A 21972-nucleotide genomic window follows, 5' to 3' on the forward strand; every position below is an offset into this window, starting at 1 on the left:
AAAAGCATTACGTCATTAAAATTCCCTTTTGGAAGACCTTGTCAATGTCAGAAGAAAGAACATAGCTACATTCAAATAACAACAACAAACTTGTGTTAAGTCAGAACATTTGCTGCATTGATCATTACAGCTTAGCGAAAACCACACCTTCATTTATTTACTCAGTCTAGATATATTTGGGGTTGTCTGTCTTAGAAAACACCCTTAGCTTGTGTTCAACGTCTAAGTTTTTGTGTGTGTATTCATTCGGTAAATCCCCTCTGTTTCAAGTTTACCTATTTTCATTTCCAATTCACCATATTTATACATACAGCTTCTCCTCATCTCAATATTTTGGGCCATGTTCTGTGTCCTTTGTTATATCATTTTAGTTGCTCACACATTCAGACGAACACACAGTGAAATTACAATCTTTTTTTAAGTTATAAAACAAACATACTATAAAATTATGGACAGAAAGAATATCTGGCTGATATTTACCTTCAGGAGGCAAAATTACAATAATGCAGATACATTTAAACATAAAAACTCTGATCCCAGCTTTTATGACGATGAGAGCAAGGGCGTAAACACAACCTGTGGGTCCTATCTAATCCTTGGGTTTGAGTGACCTACAGCTTCTTTCTAAACTTTCTCATCCTATCCCTCTTTCCTCCCTCAGGAAGGAATCAACAGTTATAAAAGCTATGTTAGTGTTTTCACTTTAAATGTGTATAAGCAGGTATTGGAAAACCACTTTCTGAAAAGAATTACTGTCCATCCACTCTGTCTCTCTGTAATTTTATACAAGGGTAAATCAAATAGAAATGGGATTTTTGTTCCTGAGTATCACCAGATGGTAGCACCGGACCCCCACTTCTAGTATTGTTGGGTGGGGCAGTTAGGAGAGGGGAGAGCTGGCTGCTACACACTTCCAAAAGATTCATCAGTAATGCTAATAATGCCCAAGCAACCGGTACAACCCTCCACTGCGCAACACACAATTATAACATTTCTTGCTCGTGATGGAATTCAAGCGACTGAAATTTTCCACAGGCTGACTGCACAGTTCAGTTATCAAATATTGTCAAGGATGCATATGTATGCCTGTCATAAAGAGTTCAAGGGAGGATGAAGATGTGTGGACAATTAGCAACACGGTCGCCGTCCTCAGATCAGCATTACAGACAAAAACATTTGTGCAGTTCTAGACGTTCTTGAAGGTGATCAGTGGACAAGAATATCAGAAATAGCAGAACAGGTCAGAATAATTTATGAAAGCTGTCACGTGATATCACAAATTCCCTACAGTTCTGCAAGTTGTGTTCCAGTAGGGTCTCTCGCCTTTTGACTGAAAATCAATAGCCGAGACATTTTGAGATCTGTCGGAGGCTTACAGAGATGTTTACGAAAGGAGGTCATGCATTCCTGAGCCAGAGCGTCATCTGCAACAAACCACGTGCGCCCACCATTACACTCCTGAATTTAAACAAACCAGTAAGGAGTGGAGGAGGAAAGGTGAAAGAGCCCAAGTAAAAGCCAAAACTTGACTCTCAGCTAGTAAAGTACTTTCAACCATATTTTTTTCCCCAACAAGACATTTTGCTCTTTGATTATTTGTATGAGGAATGCACAATCAATGCTGCACATTACTTTGAGCTGTCAAAGAAGGTGAGGGACGCATATCAATCATCACAAAAAGAGAAGACCACCCAATTCAACAGGTCATCCTTCTCCACAACAATGGCAGACATCATACTGCAACCCTAACAGTCTCCACACTACAGGAAATTCACTGGTCTCATCCTTGCAACAAGGACAAATTGCCCGGCAATTTCCATTCCTTTGGACCACTTAAAGTAACTCTAAAGGCCACTAATTTGAAAATGATGAGGGTGTGGAGGAGTTTGTGTGCAATTGGCTCCTGATGTGACCAATTACAGTCTACAATGGCACGATAAAAAACCTTCTTTCATACTGGGAAAAATGTATTTGTAAAACAGGACATTTCGAGGAAAAATACATATTAACGGCCTTTTCATTTTGAATAAATGCTGTTTTTAATCAAATTCCATTTATACATGGGTGTTTCATAAGAGCGTGTAAAAATTTAATAGGACATAGAGGATGCTCCACTGCACGATTTGAAGTAGGAAACCAGTGTCGCAGAAGCCAGCTTGAGATAACAGGAATAAAATCTCATTAATGTGTGCTTATTTATTTACATTAGCTAACTGCAAATATCATCACTGACACAACGAATGTACCATTTGTACTGTATCTTACAAAATGTGCTGAAACTTATGGCCATCAGCCTCAATGCAAGCATGACATCGGCAAACAACATTCTGACACAGCCTCACAAATATCCCTGGTTTGTTTTGAATCACATCAAAGGCAGCTACAATTCTGGCAAGTAATTCCATCTCCATATCCACTGGGGCCTCATGCACAAGTAATTTTAGATATCCTCATTGGAAATAATCAAGGAGATTCAGATTAGGTGACTTTGCAGGTCATGGAATAGGACCTCCCCTTCCAATCCAGCAACCAGGAAATACTGTACCAGTACTGCTCCATCGTATTGCACTGTACATCTCTGAAAAGCACTGGGTAATGAATGGGCAAGTCTTTGATTCATAGCACATTCTGTCATGGAACAATGGTATTTACATACAACACAACAGAGTCAACTTATGAACAAGTAAAGTAAACAAAACTTGGGTCAAGACTTCCTAGTAATCAGGCTTCTCATTCTCCTTTCCTTGCAGGAAATACGGAATGTACACGTCAATAAACAGCATAGTACATTTTAACTTTTACACATGTTAATTGTAAATCAGCTGGAAAACAGTAATGCTAGACAAAGTAGACAAGTTTACTTCCACATCTCCTTAAGCTGACTTCTCTGAGCCCAGGTTCCTTATCTCAAATTGTTCAGTGGATCATTCTCTGTGTCCTGTTACATTTTTGCAGGCTCTTACAGAAACACCCTGTATTTGATTCACCCTCAGTTTTCTCACATGAATTTTCCTTATAATAAAAATACAATTCCATATAAGGAAAAAACCTGAGCTCTCAAAAGATAATCATCTTCTGGATTATGTAAATAAGTAACGGAAAATGGAGCAAAATTACTATACATAATACATTCTAAATGCAATACAATGCACAAATCAAGAAAGCTATGCACTGATAACCCAAAAAATTATGACCACTGCCAACAGCCTTGCCACATTTGCAACACCAGTTCCCATCATGCTGTTGGGTTTGGCTATCACTTGAATGGGTCACCATTGCGATCTGTCTATTGCTGTTGCAAGCGGAATCCACTCAACCCTTGTCACGCCAATAAATGAACTAACTGGTGGAGAAATAGTGAGATCTGTTACAAAAACTGACAATGGCCAGGAGAGCTGTGTGCTGACCACATGCCACTGCGTAACTGCATCCGATGATGTTGGAGGGCTGAGGACGACACGGCGGCCAGTTACTACCATTGGGCCTTCAAGGCCTGTTCAGACCGTATTTGTTTTTTATTATGACCACTGCCCACCACGAAGTTGGATGCTGCCTGGTGGCGTTACGGGCACGCAACGCGGTAACAAATGTATGTATGCAAATCAGACATGGATGGGGGATCACCCAAGTGAAAGTACGGGCTGCAAATGGGGAAATCCACTGAGATAAGTGACTGACAATGGGCAGATTATTATTACTATTATTATTATTATTACTTCCTTCACTTTCTCAGACGTTAAGTCCGGTTAAAAATGGAGTGACGCGGACCTTGATCAAGCGTCACTTCCTTTTAACTGTACGGTATATGTTATATTGCATTTAGGAACTTTCGGGTAATTTAACATTTATCAATAATTACGGATTTCTGTAGTTGTATATATATGTTTGGATGTAGCTGTATTGCATTGATGTACTGGTGGATATTGTGTGGTATGACTCCTGTAGTTGATAGTATAATTGGTATGATGTCAACTTTATCCTGATGCCACATGTCTTTGACTTCCTCAGCCAGTTGGATGTATTTTTCAATTTTTTCTCCCGTTTTCTTTTGTATATTTGTTGTATTGGGTATGGATATTTCGATTAGTTGTGTTAATTTCTTCATTTTATTGGCGAGTATGATGTCAGGTTTGTTATGTGGCGTTGTTTTATCTGTTATAATGGTTCTGTTCCAGTATAATTTGTATTCATCATTCTCCAGTACATTTTGTGGTGTATACTTGTATGTAGGAACGTGTTGTTTTAAAAGTTTATGTTGTAAGGCAAGCTGTTGATGTATTATTTTTGCGACATTGTCATGTCTTCTGGGGTATTCTGTATTTGCTAGTATTGTACATCCGCTTGTGATGTGATCTACTGTTTCTATTTGTTGTTTACAAAGTCTGCATTTATCCGTTGTGGTATTGGGATCTTTAATAATATGCTTGCTGTAATACCTGGTGTTTATTGTTTGATCCTGTATTGCAATCATGAATCCATCTGTCTCACTGTATATATTGCCTTTTCTTAGCCATGTGTTGGATGCGTCTTGATCGATGTGTGGCTGTGTTAGATGATACGGGTGCTTGCCATGAAGTGTTTTCTTTTTCCTATTTACTTTCTTCGGATCTGTTGATGTTATGTGATCTAAAGGGTTGTAGAAGTGGTTATGAAAGTGCAGTGGTGTAGCCGATGTATTTATATGAGTGATTGCCTTGTGTATTTTGCTAGTTTCTGCTTGTTTTAGAAAGAATTTTCTTAAATTGTCTACCCGTCCATAATGTAGGTTTTTTATGTCGATAAATCCCCTTCCTCCTTCCATTCTGCTTAATGTGAATCTTTCTGTTGCTGAATGAATGTGATGTATTCTATATTTGTGGCATTGTGATCGTGTAAGTGTATCGAGTGCTTCTAGGTCTGTGTTACTCCATTTCACTACTCCAAATGAGTAGGTTAATATTGGTATGGCATAAGTATTTATAGCTTTTGTCTTGTTTCTTGCTGTCAATTCTGTTTTCAGTATTTTTGTTAGTCTTTGTCTATATTTTTCTTTTAGTTCTTCTTTAATATTTGTATTATCTATTCCTATTTTTTGTCTGTATCCTAGATATTTATAGGCATCCGTTTTTTCCATCGCTTCTATGCAGTCGCTGTGGTTATCCAATATGTAATCTTCTTGTTTAGTGTGTTTTCCCTTGACTATGCTATTTTTCTTACATTTGTCTGTACCATTATTACTATTATTATTATTACTATTACTATTATTACCTTTCCTTTCTCAGACCTTAGGTCTGGTTCGGAATGAAAGTGACGCGGACCTTGATCAAGCGTCACTTCCTTTTAACTGTACGGTATATGTTACATTGCGTTTAGGAACTTTCGGGTAATTGAACATGTATCAATAATTACGGATTTCTGAAGTTGTATATATAAGTTTGGATGTAGCTGTATTGCATTGATGTACTGGTGCATATTGCGTGGTATGACTCCTGTAGTTGAAAGTATAATTGGTATAATGTCAACTTTATCCTGATGCCACATGTCCTTGACTTCCTCAGCCAGTTGGATGTATTTTTCAATTTTTTCTCCTGTTTTCTTCTGTATATTTGCTGTTTTGGGTATGGATATTTCAATTAGTTGTGTTAATTTCTTCTTTTTATTGGTGAGTATGATGTCAGGTTTGTTATGTGGCGTTGTTTTATCTGTTATAATGGTTCTGTTCCAGTATAATTTGTATTCATCATTCTCCAGTACATTTTGTGGTGTATACTTGTATGTAGGAACGTGTTGTTTTAAAAGTTTATGTTGTAAGGCAAGCTGTTGATGTATTATTTTTGCGACGTTGTCATGTCTCTGGGGTATTCTGTATTTGCTAGTAGTGTACATCCGCTTGTGATGTGATCTACTGTTTCTATTTGTTGTTTGCAAAGTCTGCATTTATCTGTTGTGGTATTGGGATCTTTAATAATATGCTTGCTGTAATATCTGGTGTTTATTGTTTGATCCTGTATTGCAATCATGAATCCTTCTGTCTCACTGTATATATTGCCTCTTCTTAGCCACGTGTTGGATGCGTCTTGATCGATGTGTGGCTGTGTTAGATGATACGGGTGCTTGCCATGTAGTGTTTTCTTTTTCCAATTTACTTTCTTTGTATCTGTTGATGTTATGTGATCTAAAAGGTTGTAGAGGTGGTTATGAAATTGTAGTGGTGTAGCCGATGTATTTATGTGGGTGATTGCTTTGTGTATTTTGCTAGTTTCTGCTCGTTCTAGAAAGAATTTTCTTAAATTGTCTACCTGTCCATAATGTAGGTTTTTTATGTCGATAAATCCCCTTCCTCCTTCCTTTCTGCTTAATGTGAATCTTTCTGTTGCTGAATGTATGTGATGTATTCTATATTTGTGGCATTTTGATCGTGTAAGTGTATTGAGTGCTTCTAGGTCTGTGTTACTCCATTTCACTACTCCAAATGAGTAGGTCAATATTGGTATAGCATAGGTATTTATAGCTTTTGTCTTGTTTCTTGCTGTCAATTCTGTTTTCAGTATTTTTGTTAGTCTTTGTCTATATTTTTATTTTAGCTCTTCCTTAATATTTCTATCATCTATTCCTATTTTTTGTCTGTATCCTAGATATTTATAGGCATCTGTTTTTTCCATCGCTTCTATGCAGTCGCTGTGGTTATCCAATATGTAATCTTCTTGTTTAGTGTGTTTTCCCTTGACTATGCTATTTTTCTTACATTTGTCTGTTCCAAAAGCCATATTTATATCATTGCTAAATACTTCTGTTATCTTTAGTAATTGGTTGAGTTGTTGATTTGTTGCTGCCAGTAGTTTTAGATCATCCATGTATAGCAAATGTGTGATTTTGTGTGGGTATGTTCCAGTAATATTGTAACCATAATTTGTATTATTTAGCATGTTGGATAGTGGGTTCAGAGCAAGGCAGAACCAGAAAGGACTTAATGAATCTCCTTGGTATATTCCACGCTTAATCTGTATTGGCTGTGATGTGATATTATTTGAATTTGTTTGGATATTAAGTGTGGTTTTCCAGTTTTTCATTACTATGTTTAGGAACTGTATCAATTTAGGATCTACTTTATATATTTCCAATATTTGTAGTAACCATGAGTGGGGTACACTATCAAAAGCTTTTTGGTAATCGATGTATGCGTAGTGTAGCGACCTTTGTTTAGTTTTAGCTTGATATGTCACCTCTGCATCTATTATCAGTTGCTCTTTACATCCTCGTGCTCCTTTGCAACAGCCTTTTTGTTCTTCATTTATAATTTTGTTCTGTGTTGTATGTGTCACTAGTTTCTGTTTAATGACTGAAGTTAATATTTTGCATATCGTTGGTAGGCATGTTATGGGGCGATATTTAGCTGGGTTCGCTGTGTCTGCTTGATCTTTAGGTTTCAGATAAGTTATTCCATGTGTAAGTGTATCAGGGAATGTGTATGGGTCTGCAATGTAACTGTTAAATAATTTAGTTAGATGTGAATGTGTTGAGGTGAACTTCTTTAACCAGAAATTTGCTATTTTATCATTTCCAGGGGCTTTCCAATTGTGAGTAGAATTAATTGCTTGGGTGACTTCATGTTGCAAAATTGTCACTTCAGGCATTTGTGGTATCATCTTGTATGTGTCTGTTTCTGCTTGTATCCACCGTGCATTCCTGTTATGTTGTACCGGGTTTGACCATATGTTGCTCCAGAAGTGTTCCATGTCTGTTATGTTTGGTGGATTGTTTATTTCAATGTGTGTGTTATCTATTGTCTGGTAAAATTTCTTTTGGTTTGTGTTGAATGTTTGGTTTTGTTTCCTTCTATTTTCACTTTTTTTGTATCTTCTGAGTCGTTTGGCGAATGCTTGTAATTTCTGCTTCTTTTCGTCTAATTGCTCTGTCGCTTCTTGTTGTGAGATTTTACCTAACCTTTTTCATTTTTTTTCCGAGATTTCATTTCTTATAAATTGTGTTAGCTGTCCGATGTCTTTTCTCAGTTTTTCTATTTTGATCTGTAGCCTGTGTTGCCATGCTGGTTTTGTGGGTTTCTTCTGTGTGTTGGTTGGTTCTGATCTCTGCCTAGTGTGTATATTTAGTGTAGTGAGTGCTCCTATATATACCAGTAGTTGTAACTCTTCCATAGTTGTGTTTTCATTTATTTTGTTGTGTATGATTGTGTTGATAGTTTTTATTGTTGTTTCGACTTGTGGGTTATTTGGTGGTCTATGCAAGAATGGTCTAATGTCTGTATTTGTGTCTTTGTATTCTATATATGCTAGCTGAAATTTTTCTTCTATATCTAATATCTGTGTCACTTTGTGTTCTATTTGTGCTTGTTCTGGTGGCTGCCTTAATATTTCGTTTTCCTCTGATTGTTTAATTGGTGCGTGTTGTTCTTTGTTTGTTTGCTCTGGGATGTTTGAGTCCATTACTGTATTTTCTTCTTCTTCTGATTGCACATTATTTTGTTCCAGTATTTGTTGTACTTGTTGTTTGATGTTATCTAATTCTGACTGGGGTATCCTGTCATTTTTGATTATTACACGGATCTGATCAGCTAGTCGTTGTTCTGTTAAAAATTTTAATTCTGGGTATCTGGTAATAAATGTTGTGTATACTTGTGATCTGTATCCAGTTGTGTTGGTTCCTAGGTTTGTTGCTTGGTAATAACAGAACATGAGGTGACGATTAACTTCATCTGACCATCTCATCCTCTGTCTTTGTTTTCCTTCTAGGGTGGTTGCAGGAAACATATCCTGCAAAACACCTCTATTTGGATTTAAATCATTTTCCAGTTGGCTAGCAGTGTCGTTACTATTGTGGGCGGGCATAGGGTTCAAGCGTCGTCCCCGACCATGACGGCGCTTGTCCGAGGCTTCATTAGTTCTGTCCTGAACCAACTAATCACACTAAAAGGGGGGTTAGCCCTATTAGTGGTTTGTTCTTTTCGTCGCCTTTTACGACTGGCAGAACATACCGGAGGCCCATTCTTTTCCCGGGCCTCCACAGGGATTATTACTATTATTATTATTATTATTATTATTATTATTATTATTATTACTATTATTATTATTATTATTATTATTATTATGCAAAGCCTGTGAAAGATATCTCAAACAATGAAATGGCTCGAATGTTCACATACTACTGTCGTGAGCATCTATGAAATGAGGTAGGACAGTGAAACTACCATTACGTGCTAAATGGTTGGAAATCTGCTGAAAAAGCACAATGCTGATGCACACATAAGTATTTTAGAGCACGTCATTCATTGCACATTGTTGAACATGGAGCTGCAAAGGAAACAACGACTACATGTTCGGGACTGGGATCATTGGGGTTCGACTGTCAATCAATGGAAACTTGTTGGCTCTTCGGGTGAATCTTATTTTTGCTACACTAGGTCAACGGTTGTCTCCACAAATACGTTCAGCGAGGTGAATGACAGCTTGAAACGTGCAGCATGCTACAGACACAGGTTGGTGGGAGCAGTATTATAGTATTGGAGACATTCTCTTGTGCTTGCATGGAACCTGTAGTAGTAATCGAAAACATGCTGACAGCTGAGAACCACCTATACCTCTTCATGCTTGATGTCTTCCCTGACAGCAACCTCATCTTTCAGCAGTATAATTTTCCATGTCTTAGAGCCAGAGCAGTGCTACAGTGATTTGAGGAGCATTATAGTGAACTCTCATTTACGTCTTGGTGACCAAATTCACCTGACGTAAACCCTATGGAACCCATCTGGGTTGCTATCTGGCATCATCACTGCGTACGCAAATCAGCAGCCAATTATTTACGCATATTACATGACCTGTGTGTTGACAACTGATGCTACATTCCTCCACAAACCTACCAACAAACTTTCAGATCCCAGATACGTGGACTCAGTGATTTATTTCATTCCAAAGACGGACAAGCAAGCTATTAAGCAGGTGGCCATAATGTTTTACATTATCAGTGTATATGGACACATACTCTTCAAAACAACGATGTGACTGTATCTGCCATCTTCCTCTCTGTATGTACTGATTGATTAAAAAAAATCTGAGTTCGCTCTATGAAGTTAAATTTGTTTTGAATTTTATGTGTTTCAAAATGTTACTGATGCAGTGTAGAATTTACATAAATGAGGCAGTAATATAAAGTAGACATTACTGATCTCATTTTTGTCTGAAATTGCTACACGCACCTAACCAATACAATATTTTGATAGCTACTACTTTACTGTGTCACTTCTCTATCAGGAAGTTATCTGTGTGATTAACCGGCAGCTACTGTGGGCTCACTAGCTATGACCCCATTATATATTTGATAAATTATCACTCTGCAATGTTGTGGTTTTCAGTCCAAAGGCTGGTTTGATGCAGCTCTCCATGCTACTCTATCCTGTGCAAGCTTCTTCATTTCCCAGTACCTACTGCAACTTTCATCCTTCTGAATCTGTTTAGTGATTCAACTCTTGGTCTCCCTCTAGGATTTTCACCCTCCATTCTTCCCTCCAATACTAAACTGATGATCCCTTGATGCCCCGTGTCCTACCAACCAATCCCTTCTTCTAGTCAAGGGTGTACCACAAATTCCTCTTCGCCCCAATACTATTCAGTATCTCCTCATTAGTTATGCGATGTACCCATCTAATCTTCAGCATTCTCCTGTAGCACTACATTTTAAAACCTTCTATTCTCTTCTTCTAAACTGTTTATCCTCCATGTTTCACTTCCATAGATGGCTACATTCCATACAAATACTTTCAGAAAGGATTCCCTAACACTTAAATCTACACTAGGCGTAAACAAATTTCTCTTCTTCAGAAACGCTTTCCTTGCCATTGCCAGTCTACATTTTATATCCTCTCTACTTCGACCATCATCAGTTATTTTGCTCCCCAAATAGCAAAATTCATCTACTACTAATTCCCTCAGCATCACCTGATTTAATTTGACTACTTTCCATTATCCTCATTTTGATTTTGTCGTTGTTCATCTTATCCCCACCTTTCAAGATATTGTCCATTCCATTCAACTGCTGTTCCAAACCCTTTGCTGTCTGTGACAGGATTACAATGTCATCGGCAAACCTCAATGTCTTTATTTCTTCTCCCTGGATTTTAATTCCTACTCCAAATTTTTCTCGTGGTTCCTCTACTGCTTGCTTAATATACAGATTGAATAACATCGGGGATAAGCTACAACCCTGTCTCACTCCCTTCTCAACCACTGCTTCCCTTTCGTGCCTGTTGACTCTTATAACTTCCATCTGGTTTCTGTAGAAATTGTAAATAGCCTTTCGCTCCATGTGTATTACCCCTGCCACCATTAGAAATTTTCAAGTGAGTATTCCAGTCAATATTTAAGAAAATATTTGCAGTACTTTATCAATTGTTTTTACATACAAAATTCGTAGTAACAGCACACACCCACATTGATTTGATAGCGTCTCTCAAAATCTTTCCACAAAAACTATAGAATGATCAAAATAATTTCCATTATTTTTAATTACAAATGATAAAATTTTAATACAACACTCATTCGTCTCAAACAAACAATTTCTTACATCAATCAATACCCATTTTAAATTATAACACTTATCTACTATAGGCGAACAGAAATTGTGGTATGTTCTGTATAAATTAGCATTTTATTATATTTTTGTGATGTTAGTTCTAATAAAAAAACAACTTCAGACATTATAGGAAGTGAATTAAACAAGCAAATAAATGTACTGTTGTTCAGTACCAATGTCTGTAGCAAAATCCAAGATGTTATATTTGCTTTCACTGTAAATTATCAAAAACATCAAAAATAAACTTCTTACATATTTCAATTAATTGGTAACCGATTGTTAGACTGATAAAAAAGTTAATATTTGCAACTATCAAATACCACATGAAGCATTTATTACTCACAAGGACAGTGATACCCGAAGAGAATTAGTGATGTGGAAAAAAAATTAACATAATGAAGAAAATGAGCATTTGCTCACAAGAGAATTCAAGGTGCTTAATATTCGAACAGAAATATTTATATCAACAGAAAATATACATAAAAACCATTCGTATACTTTCAAGAATAGCCTTCTCTATCCTCCTAAGCTCCATAACAAGCATGCCAAGTCCTTTATCAACATCTCATGGTATATTACGCCATTCACAATGCGGTCTCCTGTGACTAACATTTTCTGTCTGCCCCTCATACTGTGTCAGTTTGTGACTGTTACAGTTCCATATTTTTGTACTGCTGTGTGTTAATCTTTATTTCCTTCTTTTGTTCTTTATGACCTCCATTTACATTTTATTTCCACTTTTGCCCTTCGTCAATGGCTAACTGACTGCGTGTTTCATATTGAAGTGATGTGCGTGTAAGAGGGAGAGTTGTGAGATACTGTGCAGTAGGAAGGAGCAGTGTAGCATGTGACAACAGCCAACATGTTATTCTGCTACTTTAGAATTAATTCTTGGTGGCATGAAGTTTTATGTTAATAAGTGATAGCACTAGTTTTCCAAGCAAACTGCTCTATATAAATTATGCACCACCCACATTTCTATTAAAATGTGTAGTCTTAAATCCAAGGTAACGATAATAAAAAATTATTTTCCTGTAAACAAAAGAAAGATAGAACAGAACAGTAATCAAAAATAAAGGCAGTCTGTTCAAAAATACGTATATGTGAAACCAAACCCCACTGCTGGGTAACAGTCAATACCATTTGTTCCATCCTGCGCACTTCCTTAGCATGCTGATCACATTGTTCATAACTGCAGTCAAAGTTGCCATGTGGAGACAGTTGCGTACTGTCTAGGTCAACACTATCCTCCTAGCGGACGAAAAAATGCCAGCAAACAGTTCTGTTGCATTCTCCTTGGGGTACCTCTCAACTGTAATTAGCAGGCAACAGTCGTTAAACAGTGTTTTTAACCTCAAGTGACCACTATTAGGCAAATCTTCAATGTTTTGTGGTTCACATTTGTGGTGAAATGTTTGAATAACGTCCATGTGATAAACATCATTTCAGCAGTAAACTTTCCATGTTGAGAGCCCTTGTTGTAAACTGACAATGCCTGCTCAGTTTAAGCTAGAAATGAAACTTGAAAGAACAATGGCAGACTGAACAGTGCAAAATACCTTTACTGACACATCGATAATTGGATAGACAGTCTGCTCTACTGAACTGCACTGGGAACAACATTGTCCTTGTACATATACCACCATTAAATTATCGATGTGTCAGTACAGGTATTTTGCACTGTTCAGTCTGCCATTGTTCTTTCAAGTTTCATTTCTAGCTTAAACTGAGCAGGCATTGTCAGTTTACAACAAGGGCTCTCAACATGGAAAGTTTACTGCTGAAATAATGTTTATCACATGGACGTTATTCAAACATTTCACCACTAATGTGAACCACAAAACATTGAAGATTTGCCTAATAGTGGTCACTTGAGGTTAAAAACACTGTTTAACTGTTTAAGTATGTAACTATTTTCTCTTGCTGAAACAGAACTGTGAAAGTGTTGAAACAGAACTGTGAAAGAAGTTTCAAGAAAAAGAAAAAAACCCAAACTATGGAATTCATGAGGATGGAGCAGATCTATTTTTGATGTAATTGGATGGATAAAAAATCTACTTACCAAACAGCGGCAATACAACACCACGAGTAAAGGTTAAGGCGATTTGCAAGCTTCAGGAGCCAGTGGCTCCTCCACTTGGCAAAATGGTTACAGAGGGATGAAGAAAAAGGACACGTGAGGTTTAGAAAATGTGGAGTGTCTGGAAAACTCTCCCAGAAACACAAGTCAGATAAGACTTACCGACTGGGATGTAGGGGGTTGCAGGGAGGGGCAATAGACAAGTCAGAAAATAAAAGATAAAGAAAACTAAAACGAAGTGAAGAGAGAAATAGTACTGAGAAGAAACGCCACGCCAAAGAAATTGAAGTAAATTAATGCCAAGTGGGTGGCGACAACTAAGGACTCGCCATAATGCTGGTTCCTTCCTGAGAGGTTCTGAGAGACTAGTATCTGGTTGAAAACCCCACACAATTTGTGTGGCGAAACAGACACCAAGTCATAATTGTCATGTTGTAAAGTATGCTCTAGAACAGGATACTGTGTGTTGCTAATGTATATCCTCTGTCTATGTCCACTGACTGTGGCTGCGCCGGCCGCGGTGGCCGTGCAGTTCTAGGCACTCTAGTCCGGAGCCGCGCTGCTGCTACGGTCGCAGGTCCGAATCCTGCCTCGGGCATGGGTGTGTGTGATGTCCTTAGGTTAGTTAGGTTTAAGTAGTTCTAAGTTCTAGGGGACTAACGACCACAGCAGTTGAGTCCCATAGTGCTCAGAGCCATTTTTTGACTGTGGCTGCTAACTTAGTGGTAGTCATGCTGTTGTTGTGGTCTTCAGTCCAAAGACTGGTTTGATGCAGCTCTCCATGCTACTCTATCCTGTGCAATCCTCTTCATCTCTGAATAACTACTGCTACCTACATCCTTCTGAATCTGCTTAGCGCACTCATCTCTTGGTCTCCTTTATGACTTTTACCCTACATGCTTCACTCCAGTACTAAATTGGTGATCCCTTGATGCCTCAGAATGCGTCCTACCAACCAATACCTTCTTCTAGTCAGGTTGTACCACAAATTCCTCTTCTCCCCCATTCTATTCAGACTTCCTCATTAGTTACACGGTCTACCCATCTAATCCTCAGCATTCTTCTGTAGCAACACATTTCAAAAGCTTCTATTCTCCTCTTGTCTACACTGTTCATCGTCCATGTTTCACTTCCATACCTGGCTACACTCCATACACACAATTTCAGAAAGGACTTCCGAGCACTTAAATATATACTTGATGTTAACTTAAATATATTCTTGAAATTAACAAATTTCTCTTCTTCAGAAACGCTTTCATTGTCATTGCCAGTCTACCTTTTATATCATCCTTACTTCGACCATGATCAGTTATTTTGCTCCCCAAACAGCAATACTCATTTACTACTTTAATTGTCATTTCCTAACCTAATTCCCTCAGCATCACCTGATTAAATTTGACTACAGTCCATTATCCTTGTTTTGTTTTTGTTTATGTTCATCTTATGTCCTCCTCTCAAGACACCACCCATTCCGTTCAGGTCCTTTGCCGTCTCTGACACGAGTTACAATGTCATCAGCAAACCTCAACGTTTTTATTTCTTCTCCATGGATTTTAACTCTTACTCAATTTTGCTTTTGTTTCCTTTACTGCTTGCTCAATATACAGACTGAATAACATTAGAGGTAGGCTACAGCCCTATCTCACTCCGTTCTCTACCATTACTTCCCTTTCATGCCCCTCGACATTCACAACTGCCATCTGGTTTCTGTACAAATAGTAAATAGCCTTTCGCTCCCTATATTTCACCCCCGCTACCTTCAGAATTTGAAAGAGAGTATGCCAATTAATGTTGTCAAATCTTTCTCTATGTCTACAAATGCTAGAAATGTAGGTTTCCCTTTCCTTTACCTATCTTCTAAGATAAGTCGTAGGGCCAGTACAGGCTCGCGTTCCAACGTTTCTACGGAATCCAAACCGATCTCCCCAAAGGTCTGCTTCTAACAGTTTTTCTATTCATCTGTAAATAATTCGTATTAGTATTTTGCCACCATGACTTATTAAACTGATAGTTAGGTAATTTTCACAGTTGTCTACATCTGCTTTCTTTAGGATTTGAATTATTAAATTCTTCTTAAGATCCGAGGGTATTTCACCTGTCTCATACATCTTGATCACCAGATTGAAGAGCTTCATTACGGCTGGCTCTCCCAAGGTTATCAGTAGTTCTAATGGCACGCTGTCTACTCTCGAGGTCTTGTTTCGACTTAGGTCTTTCAGTGCTCTGTCAAATTCCTCACACAGTATCATATCTCCCATTTCATCTTCATCTACATCCTTTTCCATTTCCATAGTATTGTCCTCAAGTACATCGCCCTTGTATAGCCATTTATGTACTCCTTCCACCTTTATGCTTTCCCTTCTTTGCTTAGGACAGGTTTTCCATATGAGCTCTTGATATTCATACATGTGGTTCTCTTTTCTCCAAACTTCTCTTTAACTTTCCTCTAGGCAGTATCAATCTTACCCCTAGTGATACATGCTTCTACATCCTTACATTTTTTCTGTAGCCATCCCTGCTTAGCCATTTTGCACTTCCTGTCGATCTCAGAAATGAGACGTTTGTATTGCTTTTCACCTGCTTTATTTCCTACATTTTTATATTTTCTCCTTTCATCAATTAAATTAATTCTCTCTTCTGTTTCCAAAGATTTCTACTAGCCATTGGCTTTTTACCTACTTGATCCTCTGCTGCCTTTACTATTTCATCTCTCAAAGCTACCCATTCTTCTTCTACTGTATTTCTTTTCCCTGTTCTTGTCAATCGTTCCCTAATACTCTCTCCGAAACTCTCTACAACCTGTTCCTCTCAGTTCGTCCAGGTCCTATACCTTTTTGCAGTTTTAATCTACAGTTCATGACCAATAAATTGTGGTCAGAGTCCACATCTGCCCCTGGAAATGGTTTACAATGTAAAGCATGGATCCTAAAATCTGTCCTACCATTATGTACTCTATCTGAAACATTCCAATGTCTCTAGGCCTCTTCCACGTCCACAACCTTCTTTCATGATTCTTAAACCACGAGTTAGCTATGATAAAGTTATACCCTGTGCAAAATTCTACCTGGCAGCTTCCCCTTTCATTCCTTACCCCCAGTCCATATTTACCTAGTAGTTTTCCTTCTCTTCCTTTTCCTACGGTCGCATTCCAGTCCCCCAGAATTATTAAATTTTCATCTCCCTTAGCTATCTGAATAATTTCTTTTATCACATCATACATTTCTTTAATCTCTTCACCTGCGGAGCTAGTTGGCATATCAACTTGTACTACTGTGGTAGGTGTGGGCTTCGTGTCTACCTTGGCTACAATAATGCGTTCACTACACTGTTCATAGTATCTTATCCGCACTCGTAGTTTTTTATTCATTATTAAACCCACTCCTGCATTACTATTATTTTACCTTGGAAGTCATATCAATGTAAAAGACGAAACAGTGTTACATAACAGCTGGTAAATGACATCAGTTGTTTCACATGTGGATCTGCCTTTGATAGCGCACGTTTCGCCAGCAGCAGGGCTGGTGTTTGTAGTGGTAGGAGGGTGCACAGACAAGCCTTACAATGCGAATGGTCGATTACAGAGCTACCATTTGGGGGAGGGTACATTCCCTACCACATAGCCTTGGCATTCAAGGCAATAGTACTTTTTCAAATGCAGACACGTTACAGCAGTACAACATCATTCTTACCTCTGCTTTCACTGGCTGTACTTACCCCACCAGCCTACTTGAGAAACAGATTTACCACGCCATCCCATCCAATCCAATCCTGGTACTGCTGATCCCTTAAAAAAACAAGGTAGGAGTACACTACTCAGCCAGTATTATCGTGGTCTTTACTGTATTAATCAGCTACTTCGGCAAAGGCTATGGCATTCCTGAAATCATGCCCTGAAGTGAGATCAATTCTGTACAACGTTTAACGTTTTGCCCACACCTAAAATAGACCTCCCCCCCCCCCCCAACCAAGAAAAAAAGCCATACAAATCTCTGCAGTATCCTGGTCAGGCACTATGCTCCTTCTCCACCCATTTTCCTACCTTATGGTTCCCAGCCCTGTGACAGTCCCCACTGTAAGACTTGCCCTATGCACCCTCCTACCACCAATGAAACAACCCTGTAACTGGCAGAACATACACATCAAAGGCAGAGCCACATGCAAAACGACAAAGGTCTCGTACCAGATGTTAAGTAAACACTTTTTGGCCTTTTATATTGATATGACTACCATCAAATTATCAATCAGGGTTGTTTTTGGGGAGGGGACCAAACAGCAAGGTCATCAGTCTCACCGGGTTAGGGATGGATGAGGAAGGAAGTCTGCCGAGTCCTTTTCAAAGAAACCGTCCCCCGGCATTTGCCTGAATCGATTTAGGGAAATCACGGAAAACCTAAATCAGGATGGCAGGACACGGGATTGAACCACTGTCCTCCCGAATGCGAGTCCAGTGTGCTAACCACTGTGCCACCTCACTTGGTTTATCAGTCAGGATGAATGGACACAGACAGAGGGTATACTCTGGCAACCCATAATATCCTGTTGCAGAGTACACTTTACCACATGACAGTCATGACCTCCGTCTCTGTTTCACCACATATGCCATTTGGATTTTTTCCTCCAGACACTGGCTTCTCACAACATTGCAGGTAGAACCGGAATTAAAACATGTCCTTGCTTCTCGTCACCAACTGGATTTAATTTATGTTAATTTCTTCGGTCTCAGAATTTCTTTTCAGTAACTATTCCTTTCTTCGCTCCCTGTTAGTTTTCTATATCTTATCTTCTGAACTGTCTATTTTTGCTCACCTACTCTCTGTCTTCCTTATTACCTTCTCTTCCACCTCTAAGTTATCAGATTTTCAAATCTCAGCCTGTGCAGTCCTCAACAATCAGTATTTCCTTCTCATCCCATCTGGGACAACTTTCTCGAAATCTCCTCATTTCCTAAGTCTTGCCAGTCTTTTTTCTTCATCTCTCTTCCTTCCACTTCAACTCTTCTGCCAGAAGAAGGAGCCACTGGCTCCAAAAGCCTGAAAATCTCCTTAACCTTCATATGTGGGTGTGTGCTCCTGCCACTGTTTGGTGAGTAGGCTGTTTTATTTATCCTGTCATTATATTTTTCAAAAACTGAAAACTGATTATTTTTGTTGATACATTAAATGTATTTTCAAGAAATTTATACTTCTTTTGAGAGAGAGAGAGAGAGAGAGAGAGAGAGAGAGATACTTCCAATTTTTGTACCACCAAATGTAGCTGCTTCACAGACCATTTATTTTGATCATTGGTTGGAACAAATTTAATTTATGACAAATAACAAGCTTAAAAAAGAGAAGTTCTATATAATTTCTGTGCACACAACTCCCCTAAAAAGTATTCTACTATTTAATCAGTGGACAGTTAAGTCATTAGTGGACAGTTAAGTCCTCAGTTAAGCCTTACATTAAGTCCTCAACACTGAAAGCCAGTGACTAAGAGTAATGCCTTACATTATGCCAATTATCCCACTACAAACATTTACATCTATGTTGACTCCAGTCCCAATCAAGACTCTGCTTGTTGTGAAGAACTCATGGTACTCAACTTCTGCAGAGTCTACTGCCACACTAATTGCGAATTTTTTTGTCATTTTTGTTATGTTCCAAAATATTACGTAAAATGTCAGGATTAACACGGTACTCTCACCCATCAGAAAGGTTTATGCAAGGAATATATTCACTATCAGAATTTCTACATTATCTTGTACTAAGTATCATGAGGTACCACCAAAAGAAGGAAATTAGGAACCACCAATGTACCACACAGGACATCAGTAATCCCTACATATTCACAAAGCATCTGAAACTTACCTCCAGATGGCTCAGGTTCATCTTCTTCCTCCTCTTCCTCCACAGGCTTATCCTGTATCATTTTGCTGCTTTTAATTTCATCTCCAACCTACAAACACATCAAGGAAATCCTTATGCTACTGATAAATATTTCTGTATCATAAATTCCAACTCATAGATATGCTAATAGAGTAAGTCTTTTCAAAATAAGTAGCACATGGAAATATTAAAACATGTTATGATTAAATAATGTAATGACTGTGCAAAATGGACGATTGTTTTGCTACTTTTCTCATTTACAAGTTTTTACAGAATTTAGTTCATTAACTAACCACTAAATTTACCTGACTGTCTGATTATGGTATAAAGAGACTCGTTCCCTTAATTACAATTATGAGTGGTTCCTCCCTTTTTCGCATTTAATGTTCCTTTAATATTTAAATTTTCAGTTGACTATATTTGGCTACAATACACATTCAACTTTGAATCTTGTCCAGTCATATTTGCTCAATTTTCATGGCACTTGTTGAAATGCTATTTAAATATAACTTAGAATGTTCAATATAAGAGACTTCAACTTTTTCCCCAACCTAACTGAAAAGTGTCACAGTTTGAAAACACTGTCAGTATCAGTCTGTAAAATATCACAGACACCCTATTACACACAGTGAATCCCATTATCTGTAATACACGAAGCTCACTGGATACAGTGTACTGATCTCATGAAAGAAAATAAACAAAATGTTTGTTTTAAGTACAAGGGTGATTCGTTAAGTCTTCTAAATTTCAACAAAAGAATGGTACATTTTTGTTGCACTTTCATGATTTGCAACCTTGATTGTTCCAAGGCTCATATAAAGCATTTCAACAATGTACAGCATTGTTGACAGCCATCTGAATTGGTTAGTGTACATCCAGTGCAATTGAAAATGAAGAAAACATAGTTTCAAGTTGTTATTAAACATTATCATTTGAACGGTTGAGCAGTTACACCAACCAAGCTACAGTTGGATGAATTTCAATCGGACTCTGTACCATCATAATTTACTTTCGTGTCAATGAATTTAAACATGGACAGATAAGCACCAAAGATGAAATGGACTCCGGCATTCTCACCAAGGGCACCACTAAGGAAACCATTGAAAAAATCCATGATGTCATAATGCAAGACTGTCACATAAAAGTTCGTGAGAGTGCTGGGACTATAGGCACTTCAGCTGAGCAATTGCATAAAATTCCACATGCAGAACTGGCTACGAAGAAGCTAAGTGCGGGTTGGGAGCCACAATCAATCATAGTCAACCAAATGTGCATGCCGGATGCACATTTGTATTTGAATGTTGTGCCGACAACATTTAAATACAATGTCTGGCCATGCTTAGTCACAATCTGCAAGACTTTTTGCACTGATTTATGACTGTTGATGAAATCTGGGTCATAATTACACACCAGAGACAAAACAATGGACAAAGAATGGTGAAAGTGCACTGAAGAAGGAAAAGACCATTTTGTCAGCTGGTAAGGTGATGGTCACTGTTTTTTGGGTTACCAATGAATTAGCCCCACAGATTTCTTGGATGAAGACAGAGCCACAACTGGACTCTATTATGCTTCATTTTTGGATCATTTGAAACTTGTGTTGGCTGAAAAAAAAAAGACCAAGGTTGTCACACAAACAAGTGAAATTTCATCTGGATAATGCACCATCCCACACATCAGCGATAACAATGGCTAAAGAGCATGAATTGGGCTTTGAATTGGCTCCTCATCCACCCTATTCACCAAACTTAGCCCCAAAACACTTCTTCCTGTTCTCCAACTTAAAACTTTGGCTTTCTGGGAAGCAATTTTTATTAAATGAAGAAGTGACATTTGCACTCAACAAGTACTTTGTAGAAGTTGGCCAATTTCATTTTTCTGATGGGATGAAAATCTTGCAAGATTGCTCCAAGCGCATATCCCTCAAAGGAGACTATGTCAAGAAGTTAAGAGTGTTGTTTTCAAAACAAACATTTTTTCCATGCTTTTTTTGCCAGGATTTCATACAAACCTTGCAGGAATGGGAATCTATCTTGCTTGCGTGTCTCAAGAAGAATATGCTTGTTTTCAAAAATCTCTTACAGTATCTAAGGACAAAGTGAATAGTGCTATACTAATGTGAGCATATGCAAATCATAAAATATATTACCATTAGATATTTTCTCCACAGCACAAAGCACTGAGTTTACTTAATACAACCACAGTTTCATTTTCATGAAGTCCACTGAGGGCAGTGTAGCTACTAGGAATTTTTTCAGTATTTCTGAAATTTATTCCAGTAACAATGCCTGTTGTTCTAATAATAACAGTTTCTCCATGAAGCTAGATACAAAATTTATTTTGTTACTCTGTATACAATCAATTTTGAGGCCGTACAGCCTTCCAGCAGGCATCTCACACACACACACACACACACACACACACACACAAAAGTGCCATAAAAATCACTAGTCCTCCTCCAAAACA

At 38.1% G+C, this 21972-nt stretch overlaps 1 protein-coding gene across 8 annotated transcripts in view; it reads right to left on the minus strand.

The window, feature by feature from the left end:
* Positions 1 to 21972, minus strand: part of LOC126475502 (uncharacterized protein DDB_G0283697-like) — a 222904-nt gene that overhangs the window by 87066 nt on the left and 113866 nt on the right. For all 8 annotated transcript variants that reach the window (XM_050103420.1, XM_050103464.1, XM_050103429.1 and 5 more), the window contains one exon: positions 19489 to 19576. In XM_050103420.1, coding sequence (XP_049959377.1) covers positions 19489 to 19576 — 88 coding nt within the window. The remainder of the gene's footprint in view (positions 1 to 19488; positions 19577 to 21972) is intronic.

The sequence above is a fragment of the Schistocerca serialis genome, chromosome 1, assembly GCF_023864345.2.
Source record: "Schistocerca serialis cubense isolate TAMUIC-IGC-003099 chromosome 1, iqSchSeri2.2, whole genome shotgun sequence".
NCBI classification, from domain to species: Eukaryota; Metazoa; Arthropoda; class Insecta; order Orthoptera; family Acrididae; genus Schistocerca; species Schistocerca serialis.